Raw genomic sequence first — 21,588 nt, forward strand, 5'->3', positions numbered from 1 at the left:
GCGCTCGGGCCCTGGAGGAAGAAAGCCCTGGGTTCAAGCCTGGCTCTGCCACAAACTAGCTGGGAGACTGGAACAGAGACAAACTGTTAGTAGATGCTCAGCCGTTATTTTTTTCAACTGATAAATGAGCAAACAAATGTCTTGGGTAAGTTCTTTTAACTTATCAAGTCTTCATTTCTCCATATTTAAAATGGAGGGGGAATCAATACTCCTCATGTCAAAGTATTGGTATAAAGACTAAAATGACTTCATTTGAGGGAAATAGTTAAATGGAGCCTGATAAAAGTTAGGGTCATTAGTGGGTTTGGGCCTCTGTTCCGCTGTTTGGTAACGTGTGTGTCACAGGAAAACGGGGACAGAGGAGACACCTGCAGCCCAGCTGCCTTGGCTGCCACGGGGCCCTGCCACCATCCCACAGGGTGACAGCCGACGACGGGCCAGGCTGGACCCCCACTAGCTGTGGTGTCTGAATGCAGCACAGTCCTCTGCCCGTCACCCCGGCCCCAGCTCCCGGCCGGTCCTCTTGCATAATCTGTTTTCTCCGTGATGCTGAGGCGAGGGCCATGGTCTCCAGCTGTGCTGGCCCAGCAGAGCCAGCAGGCAAGGAACAGCCGGCTGGATCGGGGGCCTGACCTCTGTTGGCAAGAGCCAATTTCAGGACACCAGGCGTCTTTCCCCCAGAGGAAGGGTCCCTGCAGGGGGCCCTGCCCACCCACCCAGCCATGGTCTTCCCATCCACCAAATCGAGAGCCAAACTCAAGGTCTCTGTGCAGCCTGGGACCGCGTTGAGAGGCAACCATCCTGCCTTGTCTAACGGCCCTGTCGCCGAAGGCCTGACTTCCAGATGGCCAGAGACTAGGAGGCCAAGGTCTGGCCCTTTCTGCATGGCCGTCACAGAGCTGTAGCTGTGGCTTAGGTTCCTGGGAAAGAGAGTGAGTCTGGGTCGAATCCTGGCTTTGCAAGAACAAGTTGCAATGACTGTCGTGCCTCAGTTTCCTCGTCTGTAACACGGGATCACAGCACCCGTCCTTGAGGGCGTTATTGTGAGGACTGGATGAGATAATCCAAGTTTAGAGCTCAGAACGGTGCCGGGCACACAGCAGGCACTCACTCATTCACTCAGGACGCTGCTCAAATGTCTCCGAGAGGCCTTCCCTGACTGTCTAGCTAAGAAAGCAGCCCCAGCTGTTCCCAATCTGTTTCTCATACTGGTACCTGCTGCTGCTCATTCAACCAATATTCGTGGATGCCACCAGCAGGCACAAACCAGACAAAAATCCCTGTGCCCGAGGAGCTTACACCAAAAAGCCCGCCTGCACGCTCTAGGTCATCGGCAGACACCCGGGTGGCAGGACAACAGCCTGGCAGACCGCAGCCAAGAAACACTGCTGCGTAAAAGAATGAGTGTTTGGCAGCTGCAGTGACTGACTCTAAAGGCCGTCACGGGACAGCTCTCCCAGCTGGGGTGAATGGAGGACACAAATGTCTGTGTCACCAGCCCCAGGCTTCTCAGTATAGCCTAGAGGAGGTGGTGTGTGTGTCAGGGGCATGATTCCTTCCAGGACGTGTCTGCTAGGGGCCAGTGTGCCTGGGTGTGAAGTCTCAGCTCCATCCACTACAAGCTGCGTGACACTGAACAAGTCATGCCACCTCCCCAAACCTCAACCACCTCATCTATGAGAGAACGACACTATCACATCTCAGGGTGATGGTCAGAAGAAATTGGTAATGCGAGATGCAAAGCAAAAGATGGCACTATTGCAAAAGCCCAGGCAGAGCTGTACTCTCGGGTCCTGGAAGCAAGGTTCTCCGTGCAGAGGGGCACTCCACCACTAGTTATTTCTCTTCTTTCTCTTTGAAGCTGTCTTCAGGTGGGGTCAGTGCAACAGCTGACAGGTATGGCCTCCTGGGTCACATGATGGACCAAACAGCTGTTTCCCCTGGAGCTGGGGACCACGTCCCAGCATCTACCCTCAGCACCTAGCAGCAAGCCTAGATCCTGGAATGTGCCATGAAATGAAGTGTGTGCATCAGAACCACTGAGAATTGGTTGGTGTACAAGAGGCTGCCTACCACATATCCCTGAATTAGGAAGAAGGTCCGCTAGGACCCCCAGGATCATTTTTGTCTCTGTGTCTCTTTGCAGTCAGTAGCTCCACTAGTTGTGAGCAGACTGAGGGTTCCAGGCTGGGGGGAAGGGCTGTAGGTACTTTCAGCCTCGGTGAAAACTCTGACACCCCCTCCCATGATCACATCTCTGGCAGCAGGAGTGCAGGTCTCAGTAGCAACTGTCACAGAATGTTCTGTACACATGTCAAGTACAGTGCTGAGGTTTCAGATGCATTATTTAAACAACCACCTGTGAGGCAGGGTCTATGATTATCTCTGTTTTACAGATGAGCAAACTGAGGCCAGAGAGGTAAAAGAACTTCTGCAGCCCTGCAGATAGTGTGGTGGAGGTCTCAATCCTTGCTGGCAGTGGCGGCAGGAAAGGAACTGAAGGAGACCTGCCTGGGGTGTTGAAACCTGACGGGGATCAAGGTGGCTGGAATTTATGAAGGTAGGACTCGGCCCAACTGTTTGGGACCTTGGATGCCAACCTGGGAGCTGAGGTCCCTCTGGCGACTTGACCTAAGTCAGTTTTCGCCTCTGTAAAAGGGGGATGATGGGGACAATCATACCTCATAGGGTTGCTATTAAAAATAGCAAATGTAAAGAGATTAGGACCAAGCCAGCATACAGTAAGCGCACAATTAATGTTTGCCATTATTGATATTATCCTGTGTCAGGTGGTGATAGGTGGTCTCTAAAGATGCCCATCGTCATAGTCATTGTTAGGGTACTTATCTAAACAGAAACATCTTTTTGATCCGCTTCGCCTTTTATCAGCATCACATTCCATTCCATTCCATTCATTCATTCATTCTTTCACTTATGCCACGCAGCTTGCAGGATCTTAGTTCCCTGACTAGGGATCGAACCCAGGCTACAGCAGTGAAAGTGTGAAAGCACCAAGTCCTAACCACTGAACCACCAGGGAATTCCCGCCTCTTTGCTTTTCTGATCTGGATCGGTCCTCCTTCAAGGTGCACATTCTCAGGGAACACTTCCCCCACCCCGGTTCCTGGATCCTCTGGGACCCTTGGACCTCCCCCCAGAAGGTCCTATCTGGGTTAATTTTCCGCATGGTTCTTGCTTCTTCACTGAGACTCTCCCATCCTCCCGGAGGCAGGGCCCACGGCTGGGGTCTGTGTGTGGTCAGCCAGGACCCGCTCCTGACTGGCCAGAGGCTTCCTGAGAGCAGGTGGCTGTGTGCTTCTCTGGGGTTGCCAGGGGGACCAACACCAGGCAGTGGTAGATGAGAGACCCACAGAAGGGCCCTGAAACCCACTGTGGAACTTCCATGATCAAATGCCTGACTCTGAATCCCCCAGAGGCAATAATAATAATAATAATAACAACGACAGGCATTTTCCCCCCGGCATGCTTTCAGTGTACCAGAAACTTTAGTGCTGACAAGGCTGGGCTCTGAGTAGTTGCTATCATTATCCCGGTTTTAGGGATGAGGCCACGTGGCTAGCGAGTGGCAGAGGTGAGAGTCTAACCCACTGTCTGGTCTTAACCACTGTACCACCCTGCCTCCCAGGCCAAGTGTGATGGTTACTTTTATGCGTCAACTTCACCAGACCATGAGGTGTCCAGCTTTTTGGCCAAACATCATTTCTGGGTGTGTCTGTGCAGGTTTTTTTGGATGAGATTAACGTTTGAACTGGTGGACTCAGTAGCTCACCTTCCCCAGTGGCGGGGGCTGGGGGAGTGGGCATCATCCGACCCGTTGAGAGCCTGAGTGGAAAGTGGAGGAAGGGAGAAATTGCTCTGTACCTGAGAGTTGAGCTGGTACATGGGTCTTCTGCCCTTGGATGGAACTTACAACTCGGCTCTCCGGCTCTCTGGCCTTTGACTCAAACTGGATGAAACCACTGGCTCTCTAGCTTGTAGAAGGCAGATCACAGGACTTGTCAGCCTCCACGATCATGTAGGCCAATTCCTTCTAATAAATCTTTATATATATATTACTTCTCTGAAGAACCGTAAAATACCAAGGAAGCTGATGATCTGAGGACAAGCAGTGTCAAGGACAAGGTCAGCCCGGTGCCCCTCGCCCCTGGGGCCAGCAAATCACCAAAAGCAGGTATGGCTGTGGGCTGGTTCTCTGGCCCCTGCCCTGTGTCCCCTCCCCTCAAACAAAGTTGACCATGTCTCCCTATTGATGGGCATGGGGCCACTCAAGTAAAGGTTCTCCCTGCCTCACTTGCTGAAGAAGGACCAGGCTCCTGGGACCTGCTACGGGCCCTCCAGCTGGAGAAGGAGAAAGGATGGAGGTGGACCAAGAGAGAGGCAGGTGGTGCTATAGTCTGAATGTTTGTGTCCTGCCAAAATTCATATGTTGAAATCCTAACACCTAATGTGATGACATTAGGAGGTGGGGCCTCTGGGAGGTGCTTAGGTCATGAGGGTGGAGCCCTCGTGAATGGGATTGATGCCCTTATAAGAGACCCCAGAGAGGTCCCTTGTCCCTTCTGCCAAGTGAGGACATGGCAGGAAGTCTGCGACCCAGAAGAGGACCAAGAAAGCAGGCAGCCGGGGGTTCCCTTTCCTCCTCTCTGCTTCCACAGGTTGTTGACTTAATGCCACACTCTATCTGCAAGTGACAGGCCCGGGGAGGCCAACTTCTAGGGACCCAGCTCACCTACTATGGAAGGACAGGCAGGGGAAGCTGGGGCCCTGCTGCTCAGGGCTGGCACCCAGGGCACCAAAAGTTCCAGACCACAGTCAGAGGCTGTGGGTGCCTGGCCCAGGGAGCTCCCCCGGGGCTGTTTTCATCCTGGAGAGGAAGGGATCTGTATACTTGGGAGGTGAGAGGGCAGGTCACTGGTAAACACCAAAGTGGGCCATGGGGCTGAAGCTTTTAAATTCAAGTGCCATCTCTGACACTCTAGCTCAGAGGGAACACGCGTGAATGCACTCATGCAACCAGGCCACCAACCACTGGGAGAACCACTCAAACCTCCCACGGCCGAGGAAACTTAACGAGCTTCCCACCTCCGTTTTCTCCACAGAGTACATGCAAACCTTGGTCATAGCTGTTGTCATGTGGTATGATGTACTTGAAGGGCAGTTTTCAACAGTTTTTCCGCCGCGCTCACCAGAGGTTACAACTCTCTCCCTGCAGACACAGCAGCTTACTAAGGCCTGCTTCGTTGTGGGGACTGACTCTTTTTTCTTTAAGTTTTGGGACCCTCTTCGGCATGACCACAGTACATATACCAGACAGATATTTATTGAACCAAAGTCCTTGGTCATCTGACCAGAAACTCCTACTCACCCCACAGAGCCCAACCTATACGTCACCGCCTCTGTGAAGCCTTCCAGGACTCTCTCCCAGGAGGCAGAATTTCCTGCTGTCTCATTGTTCTCCCCAGCCCTCTCTTCACACTCTTATTATGGTACTATTAGTAAGACACAGAGCAGACGTTCACTGAGCACTTAGCATGCACTAGGCGCCATGCTGAATGCCCTGCATCCATCATCTCATACGGTCCTCATCACAGCTCTGCAACGTCTGCACCACGATCGCTGTTTTGCAGATGAGGAAACTGAGGCTCTGAGAGGTTAAGGGAGATGCCCAAAGGCACACACGTGGGGAACCGGGATCTGAACCCAGGCTAGCCGGAATCCAGAACGCATACTGTCACTGACTGCGTTTTCCTGTCCAGGCTGGTTTGCCCAGGAGACATGGAGCCGTAACTAGGGGCTGTGCCTGTTCATCTCAGCGCCCAGACCTGGGCCTGACAAGGGGCCTCCCCAAGTGAGCATAAGCGGACACGAGCAGTGCATCTGTGTTCTGAGATTCAAGGCCAGACCCTGTGCCGGGTGGAGGAGGGGCAGTAACGAGGGGGCTGGTGGGTGGGGGGGATGGGGAAGGGGAGGGGCGGGGGCCGCGTGCTGACCTTGCGGTGCTGCTCGTAGTTGCGGATGAAGTCGCGCAGCTGCTCCTCGCGGCTCTCCAGCGTGGCATACAGCTGCTGCATCTGGCTCACCAGGTCCGTCTTTTCACCCTTTAGGCGCTTTCGGTCGGCTTTCATGGCTGGGGGACAGAGAACCGAGTTAGTTCCCGAGATCCTAGCCGCCTGTCACCCCGAACGCTGAGAAGGGACCCCGTCTCCTTCTCTTTTATGAACAGATGAGGAAATGGGGTTCAGAAAGAGGAAGTTTCTCTCCCAGGCTCCTATGTTACTCAGTGGCATTCCCCAGATTCAAACCTAGGCCCGCCTATCCCTAGAGTCCCAATTCTCATTTCTCAGTTTTACTGACCCAGCCAGGGGAGCAAGTCCTTGACTGAATGTCTGTCCCCGCCCTGAACTGCCTAGGTCCGCAGAAGGAAAGAGCTGGAGGCCTGGTGAGCTTGTGACCCCCCCTGCTCCCCAACCGCTAACCACGGCCCAGGAAGCTGATGGGATCCTTTACTTCCTGCTGAAATGAAATCCCAGGGCCCACTCTGAGCCCAACAGAACTCAGCCCAGCCCAACAGTCCACTGTCTGCACCATCTCCTTCACGGGGAAAAGTGTTTGATTAAAAACACGCAGCAAGTTATGACACCAAAAGTATGAGTAACAGGAGAAAAAACAGATACACTGGACCTCATCAAAATTAAAAACTTTTGTGCTTCAAGGGACACCATCAAGAAAGTAAACAATGCAAGGAATGGGAGGACATATTTGTAAACCATATATCCGATAAGGGGCTTATATCTGGAGTACATAAAGAACTCTTACAATTCAATAATAAAAAGACAAATAACCCAATTAAAAAAATGGGCAAAAGATCTGAACAGACATTTCTCCAAGAAATGGCCAATAAGCACTTGAAAAGGTGGTTGACATAACTAGTCATCAGGGAAATACAATCAAAACCACAATGAAATACTACTTCATACTCACTAGAATGGCTAAAATATAAAAAGAAGACAGTAACAAGTGTTAGCGAGGATATGGAGAAACTGGAACCTTCATACACTGTTGGTGGGAATGGAAAGTGGTACAGCCTCTGTGGAAAAGAGCTGACAGTTCCTCAAGTGATTAATCATAAACTTCCCCTATGATACAGCAGTTCCACTCCTAGGTGTACATCTAAGAGAACTGAAAACGTATGTCCACACAGGAACGTGTATACATATGTTTATAACAGCTGTAATGATAATAGCCGAAGCTGAAACAACCACATGTCCATCAACTGATGAATGAATGTTTAAAAATGTAGTACATCCATATAACGGTATATTATTTGACAATAAAAAGAAGTAACGATTCATGCTACAATGTGATGAATCTTGAAAATATTATGCTATGTGAAAGAAGCCAGTCACAAACGGCCACATGCTGTATAATTCCATTCAAATGAAGTGTCCAGAATAGGGAACCCTATGGAGACAGAAATGAGATTAGTGGTTGCCTTGGGCCGGGGGCTGGAGATATGGAGGAGATATGCCAAAGGGCATGATGAAAATATTCTAATATTGATGTACATCTCTGAATATCATAAAAACTATTGAATCACGTACTGTAAATGGGTGAGTCGTATGCTATGTGAATTGTATCTCAATAAAGCTGTCACACAGACACACAGACAAACAGACACAGACACACAGACACGGTGCCCCGTGTTGCACACAGCCTCCTGGCAGCAGTGTGGCTTTTGCTCCCTCCAGACTCTCCTCACGGCACTGGCTCTGTACGGAAGGGAGTGGAGACGGGCAAGCCTGGGCTTGTGCAGGGCGGGCCCCACTGCTTTCCCCAGGGCCCCCAGAACTCCATCCCCTCCCCCCTCTGTGGAGAGAACACTGAGGAAGGAACTGTGGAGGTGGTGGGGAGGGGGCAAAGCAACTCCTTGGCTCTGGAAGCTTCCAGCCTGAGAAGGCACACAGTGGTTAAGTAATTTGCCCAGAGTCACAGAGCCACACCTGACTCCAAGGCCCAAACACTTGACCCTACATTATGCTGCCTTTACAGAGAAGCCCCCAAACCCCAGAGGGTCCCAGCCCCACGGCTAGCTGAGGGCAGTGATAGGGGGCAGGCAATGGCGGTGCCACCCCATCTTGTCCCGGACAGTGAACCTGCAAACTCAGCCTCTGATATGAAAAAGTACGGCATAAGGACCGAGGACCCTGGGCTCTGGCTCGGTGCCTGACATAAGCTGCATCTTCCCCCGCTACCTCCACCCAGCACCGCCCTGTAGAACAGGGTAGAGGCAGGTCAGCTGGGGCGGTGTTGTCATATGCAAGGAGCCCTGGGGAGACCCCTGCCGTGGGGACCGCAGGTCTTGGGGGGCCCTTTAAATCCCAGCTTTGAGCTTCCTGGCTGCTGCAGCTGGACTTGTCCCCTTCATGGCCAGCTTGGCTGAGCGGCAGCTTAGGTCACCGTGACCGGAATTCCAGGCCTGACTCTGGGCTGGACCCTGCCAGGCTGCGGACCGAGAAAACACGAAAGCTGAATCTCTCGGAATGATGCCAAGTGAAGATCACTTAAAAACGAAGACAAGGTGCCTCTGGAACCGTGGTGTGAACCAAGAAGCTGCTGTGCCGTCTGCCCAGCTTTTCAGAAGCACAAATGTCCACAACCCACTCAGGAAACTCACGTGGAGGAGCAGGACCTGGGAGCACCTGGGGACGCCCCACAGGCCTGAGGTGGGAAAGTGGGCGTGTGTCCCAATGGAGCCTGAACATCCCCAAGTATCCAGGTGCTGTCACCCCAACAGATGGGGGGGTCCCCTGAAGGGGGGAACAGGTATTGTAACTCTTTAGGGAAACAAGGCACTTAGCCTGACAGACTCCCAAGAAATAATTTAAACTACAGACATACAGCTATGAAAATTACACAGTGGAATGCGTCCTTCGTCATAAGCATGCTTTTATTTCTCCTTCAAAACCCTGTTTGACGACCTCCAAACATTCTTAATGCAAGACGAGGTGATGGTCCACGAGCATGACGGTCTCTCTCTGTGACCAGCCTCCTCCTGCCTTGGCCCCAAGCTCCCCAGCGCTCTGTTCTCCTTCCCGGCCACCCAGCTTCACCCAGGTGTGTCCCATGCCAGCAGCCAGGCCACCGGAACCACTGCCATGGTGACGGGTGATGTCATGCCCAGTAGACCCTGCAGGAGACCAGCCTGGCTCCTGGGAATGTGGGGACTCTGGGGGTGAGAGGGAGGATGTGCAGGGAGGGACCGATTTTTCTAACTCAAGGAGGCTGGATGTTTGCATGAGCTGGAGGGTGGAACCAGGGCCCCAACCATGACCCCAAGATGGTGGCGCTTCTCTGGGGCCATCAGTCTTCCCAAGCTTCTGAGGTCTGCCTTCCCACAGCAGACGCCCTCCTCTTTCCTGGCTTGGGATGCCATAGCCCCTAACTCAGACGCGAGGCAGGGTGAAGCAGTGTCAGCCCCCAGTTTAACTTCTGCAAATGTGACTCTTGGCGGGTGGGGACCAGAGAGAGAAGAAAGGTCCCTCGACTCCAGCCTTGGGCAAAGCAGATCCCCTCCTCCAGTGCCCAGGTGACGGGAGGCCACAGCTGACAGGCAAAGAGAACAGTGCAGGGTAATTCTCGGCTTTTGAGCTTCTGGGGGTCGTGGGCCTGGAGAGTAAGGGATTTTACAGGGCACTTCTGAGCACGAGGGGGGTCTCTCCTTATGCACCGGGGCAGCGCCTGCAGTGAGAACCTTGCCAGGCAGTGAGGGACCAGGCTGTCAGCTTTCCCCTCTCCCAGCCTCAGTTTTCCCCCAGCATGCACGTGCTGGACTCTGTGAGCTTCCTTTAACTTCTGAGGTCCTAGACGACTTCGCCTTGACCACTGTCCCCCACAAGCATGTCCATGGCCTTGGCCAACACCACACAGCAGGGCGGACGGGCACTGGTCTGGGGTCAGGGGATCTGGGTTCTGTCCCTGGCTCAGAGTCCTAACCACCGGACGAGGGAATTCCCTGGCTCTGAGACCGCGAGCAAATCACGTAACCTCCCCGAACCTCAATTCCTTAGATATTAGAACAATTCCCATGTGCCAGGCACGGCTCTCAGCCCCCGATGGGTTTTTGTCACTTAATTCTCACAACCACCTTTTGAAGTCAGTTCACATTATAGATAAGGAAGTGGGCACCCAGCGAGATTAAGGAACATGGCCAAGCAGTGAGTGGCAGTGCCCACCTGGCCCCAGCACCCTCCTATCCCACAGCTTTGCTGGCTCCCAAATTGCCAACCCCCAACAAATCTGCACAGCCCAGTTGGCCCCATCTTCTCCTCCAGACTTTGTGCTGGGGGTAGGGCTGCACCTGCCTTATGGAGGACGGAACTGAGGCTCAAAGGGTTAACTGACACACCAAGACCCGCGCAGACCCTGGACTTGCATCCTTGGCGTCTGACCTTGAACCACTCATGCTCCTCCATCACCCCTACGGTGAAAGCACATCGTTGTGAGCACAGAACCTGCATCGATCCATAAAACCAGTGGATGATCCAAATATTCACACCAGTTACTCGTGCTACAAATACTGTTTCTGCAGCTGTCGTACAGTCCCAAGCGGGCTTTCTGAGGTTTCCATTAAAGGCAGTTTGACATTCTTACATGCACCCCATGACTGCTCTGTGACTGCTGGAAGGAGGGTGTGTATGCGTGCATGTGTGCGTCAGCAGCTCTTAAGGAATCCTCCACCAGCCACCCCCTCCCACTTACAGGACCCTCAGCCAGCCCAAGGCATGGTCTCATTCCATGAGGTCAGATTTCCTATTAGTCTGAGCTCAGAAGACTGCTGGCCTGCTTCTGGATTGTCCATGGCCAAGAGCCCTTGTGAAAATTCCAGCCTGGTGGACCCCTGACAAACACTGGGTCAGTGGTGGGGAGGGGTGGCCAACAGGGTCAGGCAGACCTCAGCCTGTGTATGACAATCCCAGCTGCCACCAGCAGGGGGCCCCCTTTCTTTTCCACTCAACATTCCTGATCAGCATCTACAGATTCTGGGAAAGGAGGGGTGGGTAGGTGGGAGCCAGAAGGGCTTGGCAAACCACTCTGAATACACACCCACCAAAATGTTCTTCCAGCTCAACTTCCCTTTGACGGGGAAATTGAGGCCCAGAGAGGGAAAGACTATCAAATATCACACAGTGAATAAGCCCAGGTCTCCTGATTCTTAAGCCAACACAGTTGGGTTAAAAGCATTGGCTTTGGAGTCTGCCTATCAAAATTAATTATCTGGAGAATGGAGGATGAAAGTATAATCATTTCTGCCCTATACAGAACAGACTGCCATATCTTGAGTGAACCATCAGGTAGGGCCCTTGAGCATTTGGGAGAAGAGAACCCAGAAAGACACAGCTCCAGATTCACAGAGCCCTGGATTCCAGTCTGGCCTTTACCCCGTCCCACCCGGAGGGTCTTATTTGCATGTCACTTCTCTGAGCAAGCTTCCTGAGCTGTTAAGTTGGGGGTGATATTCTCTACCTTTAAGGCTCTATGTGACATCACCCAACACCTGAATACAGCAGGTGCTCATTAAATGTTAGCCTCGTTTCCTGTCATTCAGCTCCTACGCCTGCACTCAGGCCCCCAAAACTCTCAGAAGATACAGGTTGACTCGGCTGACAGGCTGGATTCTGAGAAAAGGACCAAAGGAAGAAGCCAGGGCAGGGAGAAGGAGGCCACAGCCCAGGGAAGCAAGTTAAAGATCCCAGACTTATGGCCCTGGGATGGGTATATCCTAGTTCATCTTGCTTTTTCCTGTTTGAGGGCTGAGTAAGGTGAGTTCAGAACAGGTCAAGGTTCAACCTACTTTACAAAGGTTAAGCAGACTTGCCCCAGCAGGTAGTGCTTACGTAGCAAAGGAAAGCCAACCACTCACTTGGATAAATGGCGGCCACTGGTGGTGACTGAGAAAACTGTACCCGCTGAGCCAGGTCAGATGTGGGCTTGGCTGGGCGGTCTGGGGTCTGACCTAGGGCAGCTCTGTTCCTCACAAATGGAAACCCCCCTTTTCTTCTCACTGCCAGGTGAGGTGGGTTGACCAGCTCACATGGCCAATGAGAGGCAGATCAGGCACCTGACCCCAGTACTTCAACGTTCAGGCCCATGGTCTTTCCATAGTCCCCATAGCTCCTCTCTCCAAGTGCAGCCTAAAAAGTTAGGCAGTGTGACCTTTCCAACCTCCTGCCTAGGGCAGGAAAGGAAACTATCTGGAATACAGGTTCTCATTTTCTAATCCTGTGTCCATGCAGACATGACTAATCAACCAGGCTCTATAGGAACCTGGGTTGACTGGGGATGTCCGCCATGGGATGACGGGAGGGAAATGCAGATTTGCCAGGTCTGCCTCAGATAGGGAGGCAGATGCCATCACTGACTGATCAGAGTTGGTATGTTTGAGAATAATTTGGTGAGCCTCTTCTGGGTCAATGCTGTGCCCATTACCACTGCACTCCATGGAACCAAGGTCAACTCCGTTTAACCAAAAGAGAAAGAAGCAATTCTCTCAACTGGTAGAAAACCAGTCCATTCACATCAATGAGATGGTGGTAGACAAACTCCAACCTGCAAGCTTAAAGGTGAGAGAGCAGACTATTTCCCTCAATTGGGTCAAAGGTAGATGAAGGATGACTGAGTTTACTTAATATAAGCTCCTTGGGAACAGGGACCTGGCCTGCCTTGTTCACCACTGTATCCCCAGCATCTAGAACAGAGTCTGGCACATAGTAAGTGCTCAGTAAATACCAGTGGATTGACTCTCAAATGAACGACTGAACAAAGTAGACAGCCGGGGAAGGAGTGGGGACCTGGTCCACAGCCATCACTGAGTAGCATCCAATATTTCCGGGGTCCTGGGGGCAGAGAAGGTTTTACTTCCCTTTATTCTGTCTCTCCTTGCCTTCCGGGGTGGGACACGGCAGGCTAATTTCCCTGTGGCCCCTGATAGGACCCCGAGCCTTGATGTTCTCAGGGCTGACTGCAACACAGCTGCAGTTCTTGCCAAACCACCCAGGGCTCTGTGAACCGTGTCCACGGCCACTTCACGCTCTTCCTGCCACGTCCCAGCAGGACACAAGGAGACTCAAGTGGAGACTCAAGTGGACCAAAGCTTCCCTGCTGACCCAGGGCACCTGCAGAATTTTAAGGAGCTCAATGCTGGGGACAGACCCCAGACACTGTGCTTTGGACGGGAGCGAGGTGTCTGCTTCTCCCACGGGGCTCCCCTGCCATCAGCCTGGCCACAGCTGTGCCTTCCCTTTGCCTCGAAGAGGCCACCCTCCTGCTCGGCTCCCTCTGCCCAACCTGGGGGCCCCCTGAGCCGGCGAGGCTGCCACGTTTGGCTAGGCAGGAGGCTTTGAGACCAGGTCTCCCTTCAGGACAAGGGCCTACTCAGACGTGAGGGTTCTTGGACCGTGCCTTGCACTGGATTTCTCCCAACATCACATGAACATGCAATTCTCTTTCACATCTTTAACAGAAAAACTGCATGTGACCCCTCTTCCCCTCCAGCTCTCATTCTACTTCTCTTCTTCCTTTTGGAGCAAAGAAGTTTTGAAAGACTGTGCCCCCCGTGTGTCCATTCCCCTCCTGCCATCCTCTCTGGCACGTGCTCGTCTCCAGGTCACTGATAACCTCCAAGCCATGAGCCCCACCGTCCTCGCCTATGCGCTCCTTCGCGTGGGGGACGCTTCTCTGCGCCCTCCCAGCCCCTCTTTCCTGGCTTCTTCTCCCATCTCTGGCTGCTGTGTCGCGGTCTCTTGGCTCACCTCCCATCACTCTGACCTCCAGGCATCAGCGGGCTTGGCCCTCCTGTATCACGGTTTCCTGGCTGGGCTCATCCAGCTTCCCAGCTTTAAATCCACCCCTATGCTGATGCTTCCCAGCCTGGACCTCGCCCCAAACTCCACTCTCAGAGCCAAGAGCCTCCCACACCGGGTGTCTAACAGTATCTCCAACTTCACACGTCCAAGAGTGAGTCCCTGACCAGCCCCCTGACAACCCGCTCCTCTCTGTCTCCCCAAACTCAGTTCATGGGGACCTCAGCCTTCCCGCTCCTCTGGACCCAAGCCCCAGAATCTTCCTTGATTCTGTTTCTCTCACGTCCCACACCCAAGTCATCAGCGAGCCACGTCAGCTCTGCCTGTAACATGTTACCAGAATCTGGCCACTTCTCGCCACTCCTCGGTCCCCACCCTGGTCCATGTCACCACCATCACATGTCTGCATCATGCAGTGGCCTCCTAACTGGTCTCCCAGCCCTTTAGTCTACGTCAACTCAGCAGGGAGTGTCCCCTTAACATGCAAGTCAGATCATGTCACTTCTCTGCTCCTCCCCTACGGCCCTTCTCACTCAAGGGCGAGCACAGTCCTTAGAATGGCCCATCAGGGCCATGTGACCTGTCACCACCCCCCCCGGCCCCACCTGTATCTCTGTGATCTCCTCCCCAACCACCCCTGCCCCACCGCGCCTCGCTGTTCCTGGTTCGCGTACATTCCCCGGCCCTCGGCATCTCTGCTCTGGCTGCTGCCCACCTGGGGCACCCTCCTTGCTCCGCCACCTATGCCTGTGGCCCACTCCTGCCTCCTCCAGGTCTTGACTCAAACGTCAATTTCTCAGCAAAGCCTTCCCTGGACACCCTCCTCACTCCGTTCCCTGTTTTCTCTGCTTTGAACTCACCACCATCTAACACTACATATTCTGGGTTTATTGAGGGGAAGTGATGTTTAAGTATCCCTGCCTTTCTGCTGAGGAATGCCCGCCCTTCGCCCCTCTTCAGAATTCAGTGCAGCTTCTTTCTGGGTTTCCAAAGCCCACAGCTCACGCCTCTACTTGCTGCAGGAGCCCTGCCCGCCCCATAGGAAGGTACACCAGCAGCCTGGAAACCAGACCAACAGCTCAGGGCCTTCCCACCTCCCAGACTAGCCTAGAAGCTGCTTGAAGGCAGGTCCTGGCCTCATCCGACAGTATTTCCAGGAGCCAGCACTAGGCATGGGTCTGTTCGGGTGAAGAAAGTGGGGGAGAGATGACTTGGGGGCTTGAGCAGGGTGTGGAAGGGGATGTGGTCATAATTGCCAAATTCTCAAACTGCCCCTTCTTTCCCTGATTCTCCAGCTTAGGGGCTCAAGAGAGGACCACCACAACCAGGGTGGAACACGCAACTGCCACAGGGCCCTGACAGCGACCATCGGTAAGAAAGGAAGAGCAGGTGGGGACCTAGAATGCACACCCAGCCTGGAGCGGCAGCTGTTCCATGACTGAATGGGGCCCAGCATTGCCATACCTGCTGTCTCTTCTAGAAAATTCCATACTCTAGATTATCACAATTTTTATGTTTTAAATATCTCTTTATTTTTCAATACTGGCAATTAATCATACTACCCAGCCACACCTCTCGGCCTTGCATGGGGGCTGGATTGCTAATCTGAGCAGGTGTCCATAGAAGAAGTCACACGGGAGAGATCAGGGTCCAGGCACAGCTGAGGAACCAGGCTCCGTACAGACACCTGGGGTCGAAGCCCAGCTCCACCATTCACCAGCTGTGTGACCTTGGATAAGTTCCCTAATCAATATGTGCCTTTTTTCCTCATGTATAAAGTAGGATAACAGTTTCTACCTCATTCTACTGTGGTAAGCATTAAAGGAAAGCAAAAGCTCTAACTGCACCTGAGGGTGATTGCTTGCCTGTGCTTTACCACCATTCTAAGTGACAGTCTAACAGTCAGAGCCATCTCAGAGGGGGCCGGGTGGTCCTGGGAGGGAAGAGGCACCCTGTTGTGGGAGTTTGAGCAGAGGATGCAAGAGCGCTGGGGGAATGCTGTCTCGGAGCCCGGGCAGGGGGGTGATGGGAGGGGGGATGCGTGCCCACTATTAGCCACCTGGAGAGTGTCCACCTCAAGCACAGAGGCCCAGGGGCTCCCAACGGGAAAAACTTTATTTTTTCGGCCATGCCACACGGCTTGGGGGATCTCAGTTCCCTGACCAGGGATCGAACCCAGGCTCCTTGCAATGGAAACGCAGAGTCCTAACCACTGGACTGCCAGGGAATTCCCCCTGGGAAAAACTTTAGACGGGAGGGTAAGGCCAACCCCCAGGAGGGGATCAGACACCTGCAGAGAGAGTATAATAAGAGTTGCTGGTGACTTCCCTGGTGGCACAGTGGATAAGACAGCACGCTCCCAATGCAGGGGGCCCAGGTTCGATACCTGGTCAGGGAACTAGATCCCACATGCATGCCGCAACTAAGAATTCGCATGCCACAACTAAGGAGCCCACATGCTGCAACTATGGAGCCCACATGCTGCAGCTAAGATCTGGCACAACCAAATAAATAAATAAATATTAAAAAAAAAAAAGGACTTCCCTGGTGGTGCAGTGGTTAAGAATCCGCCTGCCAATGCAGGGGACACGGGTTCTAGCCCTGGTCCGGGAAGATCCCACATGCTGCAGAGCAACTAAGCCCGTGTGCCACAACTACTGAGCCTGCGCTCTACAGCCCACGAGCCACAACTACTGAACCCACATGCTGCAACTACTGAAGCCCGCGTGCCTAGAGCCTGTGCTCCGCAACAAGAGAAGCCATCGCAGTGAGAAGCCCACGCACCACACGAAGAGCAGCCCCCACCCGCCGCAACTAGAGAAAGCCCGCGCAGCAACAAAGACCCAACATAGCAAAAAAAAAAAAAAAAGGTGCTGTTGGGGGGCATGGGACCCCTTTTCAGGCTGTTCATGGTCCTAGGTGGGGGCAGGGGCACACTGTTGCTGCCACCCACCCGTCAGCTCTGAAGACCTCAGAGCTCATCCAGAAGCCTGCAGGGTAAGTGGCAGGTCCAGGAATCCAGGCCCCCGCTTCCTGCCAAGGGAACTGGGAGGGCGGGGGCGGGGAGGGGGAGGTGTTTGTTTTCCAGCCTCTGAAGGCAAGTCCAGGAAAGTCCTCCTTCCTCCAAATCACCACTAAAAATAGTGGCAGGGGATGGGCCCGGAACTGTGACATTCCCTAGACTCAGGGGGCGGAGATTTCTGGAAACGCAGCATCGGCCCACAGGCCCCATGCCCCACACAATGAGGACTATTTTTCAAGGCTCATGTCGGTGCGTGAGGTCATTCTCAGGCAAGACGATGGTGCTGGCTAGGCCCTGAGAGGAGGCAGGGAATGCCCAGGGGACAGGGAGACAGGACACCAAGGTGCAAGCCAGTGTGCTGTGTGGCCTTGGGAGCTCACACACCCTCTCTGGGCTTTGGTGTCATACTCTCAAGATGGTCTAGCAGTCCCTCTAGAACCTTCAGGAAGCTGCCCTGGGCACCCAGTGGTTTGGGGACTGGTCTCATCGTGCCTTCTCTCCAGCAGAGACCCAGCAGGGCTGTTCAAGGTTAGATGCAGGCGGCGAACTGGTAGCAACGATCAGCCTCTTCCCAGGCAAGTTCAGAAGGAGAACGGCCACAGAGAGCAGGTGCCGGAGCTAGACTGTCTGGGTTCAAACCCAGCTTGGCCACTCACTCGAGGCATGACCTGGAGCAAGTCATAGATCCCAGATTTTCACACTGTAAAGGAGAGATAAATAGTTGCTACCGCAGCCCATGCCCAACAAGCACTCATCCGTGTTCACCAAGGTTCCTGCAGGGAAAAGTTACACGATCTGTAAAAGCTCCAGGCTGGAAACTGCCTGGGCAACCCTGAGCAGAAGGGCTGTACCCATTGTGGTCCCTTCACCGGAGCACGACTCCATCGAAGGAGAACGAGTGAATTACAACACACACAACATGAATGAACCACAGAGAAGAAATGCTGAGCCAATGAAGCCAGACACAAAAGCGTATATTCCGTATCACTCCCTTTACGGCACGTAAAAAGGGCAGGATTAATCCACATGCCGAGAAGTCAGGAAGAGGCTCTCCATGGAGGGGATGGCAACAGGAAGGGTACCCAGGAGAGCTTTCAGGAAGCTAATGATGTTCTACTTCTTGATCCGGGGGCTGGTGAGACAGGGGTGTTCAGTCTGTTTCGATTCACCAAGCTGTGAATTCACTTGCACTTTTCTGCAGATATGTCCTATTTTAATAAAAAGCTTTAAAAACAGCCTGTACCTCACAGGACTGGCTTTGTACATGCAACCTGCCCAGAGCGGTGTCGAGTGTAGGGGGCAGTGCTCAGTAAATACCAGCTCTTATCTTCCGGGGGGAGGCGGCCCTCATGCCATCGGGGGCACCCCATGAGTTGGTAGTGAAGAAGGGCAGCTCCAGGTATGGACAAGGTGTGCCCTACGTGAATCCTGCAGGACTCCCGGGGCTCGGGAAGGAACGTGAACTTGGGGTTGGTCCTGGATTCAAAGTCCAGCTCCTTCCCGCAGGGGCAAAGATGATACCTTCTGTGTGCGACTGTGGTGAGAGTTAAGGGACAAGACTTCCATGAAGGGGCACAGACAGAGGTTGAGGGATGAAGGTCAGCGTGGGCTTCCCCAGCCCTGAGGAGGGGGGGAGGGGGAGGGGGGATGGGGAGGGGGAGGCAGATGACAGTGTAGCAGCAGTTACCATTTACTGAGTGTTTTTTATGGGTTGGGTTAAAACATCTTGTACGTTTCACTAAATTTTCTTTGCAACAATCTTGTGAGGTAGTTACCATCATGATCCACAGCGTACAAACCAGGAAAGTGAGGCAAAGATCGGTTAGGCTGCCCCAGCTGGCAGGTAGGCGGTGGATGCAGGATCCAGCCCAGGTGCTCTGGCTCTGAGCTCCTGCTCTTTGTCCAGGTGGGCAGTGGCAGGTGTAGCACGGCTGGGGTGGGTGCCAGCCCTGGTGGTGGGGAGGAGGGGTGTCTGGTGGCCCCATCTCACGAGGTCCCAATTCCCTTCAGGGCCCAGGCCTTGCCGGGGGACCTGCTGGGTCACCTCAGAAAACTGGGAGGGTGGGGGCAGGGAGCTGGGACAGCTCCTGGGAAAACAGGGGTCCAGGTGGGGGTCGCAGCAGGACATCAAGGATTCAGGTGTTGCTCTGCCTCCCACTGGCCGTTGCCTTTGGGAAGCCATGGGACCTCTCAGAGACTCAGTGTTCTCCTCTGTGGGATGGGTACAATGAAACCTGCCAACCTCACAGACTGAGCCGTGCCTGAATGAGCTTTATAAACCATTGAGGGCTTCAAAAGTGTGAAGACGGCTGTTCCTATGAGGGGACAACTTGCCTGGGGGCTGCAGGTGCCCACCTGTGCCGTCTGGGCAGGTACGTCTGTCTACTTCTGGCATAAAGGGTTAACCAGCTGCCATGGCCTCGGATCTGAGCCCCATTCCCAGATCAGCTTTCACAGCCACAAAACTCACATTCTGATCTTCATCGACTCCTAGGAGACTCTCTGAGACTACTTCATAATTTGGCAGAGGAAGGAAGGGTTGTTTTTTATCGACCTCCTAAAGTATCAGTGGCAATAATTATTATTATTATTTTATAAATTTATTTATTTTATTTATTTATTTTTGGCTGCGTTGGGTCTTCGTTGCTGCACACGGGCTTTCTCTAGTTGCGGCGAGCGGCGGCTGCTCTTCGTTGCGGTGCACGGGCTTCTCATTGTGGTGGCTTCTCTTGTTGCGGAGCACGGACTCTAGGCGCGTGGGCTTCAGTAGTTGTGGCACGTGGGCTCAGTAGTTGTGGCTCACAGGCCCTACAGCGCAGGCTCAGTAGTTGTGGCGCACGGGCTTAGTTGCTCTGCGGCATGTGGGATCTTCCTGGACCTGGGATCGAACCTGTGTCCCCTGCATTGGCAGGCAGATTCTCAACCACTGCACCACCAGGGAAGCGTGCAATAATTATTATTTTTAATTTGTTATTGTATCTTTGATTGCCCCCTTTTCTAGGAGGATGGTGACTTCAGTTCACAGAGGTGTGGCAGCGAGAAATCGCAAGAACCAATTCCCTTGTCTTCTGCAACCGTCGGCCTTGCTTCTGTGGTGCAGCCAGAAAATGGAGACCCCCCCCCCGCAGCCACTGCTGTTCCCCAGCAAAAGGCAGGTTCTTGCTGTTCCCCTGGCCAGGGCCCCTGAGCTACCTGATACCACCCCTTTGATTGGCAGGGCGCACGAGTTTTATGGCAAGACTGGAAGTCTACTGTAATTAAGACCTCTATAAAATATTTAGACCACTGTGCCCAGATGTATTAATGATTATACATTTAAATGTTAATGAATGTAATTAGATGAAAGATTAGCCAAGCCTGTCACTAAAGATACATTCAGGACTGATAAACTCTTGTACTGTAAAATTATATGTGTGAGCAGATGTACACTTAGACTTCTCAGATGGACTTTGATTCATCTTATTGAAATAAAAGCTCAAAATGTTGTCCAGAATAGGGAGGGGGAAAGGGAGTTAGCAGGCTGGGGGAAAAGGCAGGGGGGGGTCCGATGGGGAGGACCCTAAAGATTCCGCAGGGTCTTTGGGAATGGTGAAGATCAAATGAGTTAGTACATGTAAAAATTTGCATGCCTCCATGGATGGAGAACTCACTACTCCTAGGAGTATCTGGTTTCAACTCCCATGACCACATCCCAGAGGCAGGCCTAGGCGAATGGTTTAGCAGGGTGACACTGGGGTCTCCCCTGAAACACTAAGTTTATCTGTAAAAGCTGCTTTAAAATAGCAAATCATCCTGTAGGTCAAGAACAAGAGGAGCAGGACTTTACTGTAGCCTTATTAATAGAAAGCCTTATGTTTATTAATTCAAGAAAAACTTACTGTGGGCTGACTATGTGCTGGGCACTGAGCCAGCTGTTGGGGAGCCTGGGTCAGCAAGACACATGAGGTCTTTATTCTGATGGAGATTGTGTCAGAGCAAGGGAGATACATGACAAATCAATTATTTAAACATACACCGAGGCCAGGCTGTGAAGGAAATAAATGCGGAATCCCCGGGCAGCTGTGCTTTGGGTGGCATGGTCTGGAAAGGCCTCTGTTGAGACCCGCAGGATAGAGAAGAAGCCAAACATGCCAAGAATGGGGAAGAGCATGTCAGCAAGAGGAACAGCAAATGTAATGGCCCCGAGGCAGCAAGAGCTGGGCATTTTCCAGGAGCGAAGGCCATTGTGAAGAAAGGGCCAAGAGATGAAGCTGGGGCTGGGCCAGCTCCTGCGGGCCTGTGCAGCTGGCTTGAGTTTGCTCTGAAGGGTAGTGGGAAACCCTGTATTCGTTTCCTGTGGCTGCCGTAATAAACTGCCACAGACTGCGCGGCCTAAAACAACAGATGTGTATTCTCTTGTAGTTCCGGAGACCAGAAGCTTGAAATCGAGGTGTCGGCAGGGCTGTGCTTCCTCGACAATCCTTCCTTGCCTCTTCCAGCTCCTGTGTCGCAAGCCTGGGTGTTTCTTGGCTGGTAGATGCATCCCTCCTATCTCTGCCTCTGTCTTCACCCCTCTGTGTTCTTCCCTTCTCTTCTCTTACAAGGACACTTCACTAACTTGCATCTTACCTTAACTACATCTGCAAAGATCTTTTTTCCAGCTAAGGTCACATTCACAGGTTCTGGGTGGACACATCTTTGGGGGGC

General features: G+C 53.0%; 1 protein-coding gene across 5 annotated transcripts in view; it reads right to left on the reverse strand.

Annotated features, from left to right (window-relative positions):
• The window catches only part of KAZN (kazrin, periplakin interacting protein), a 468,988-nt gene that overhangs the window by 62,226 nt on the left and 385,174 nt on the right, over window positions 1–21,588 (reverse strand). For all 5 annotated transcript variants that reach the window (XM_082417173.1, XM_082417176.1, XM_082417175.1 and 2 more), the window contains one exon: window positions 6,012–6,148. In XM_082417173.1, coding sequence (XP_082273299.1) covers window positions 6,012–6,148 — 137 coding nt within the window. The remainder of the gene's footprint in view (window positions 1–6,011; window positions 6,149–21,588) is intronic.

Source organism: Balaenoptera physalus, assembly GCF_965194825.1.
Source record: "Balaenoptera physalus genome assembly, chromosome: 1".
In the NCBI taxonomy this organism is placed as follows: domain Eukaryota; kingdom Metazoa; phylum Chordata; class Mammalia; order Artiodactyla; family Balaenopteridae; genus Balaenoptera; species Balaenoptera physalus.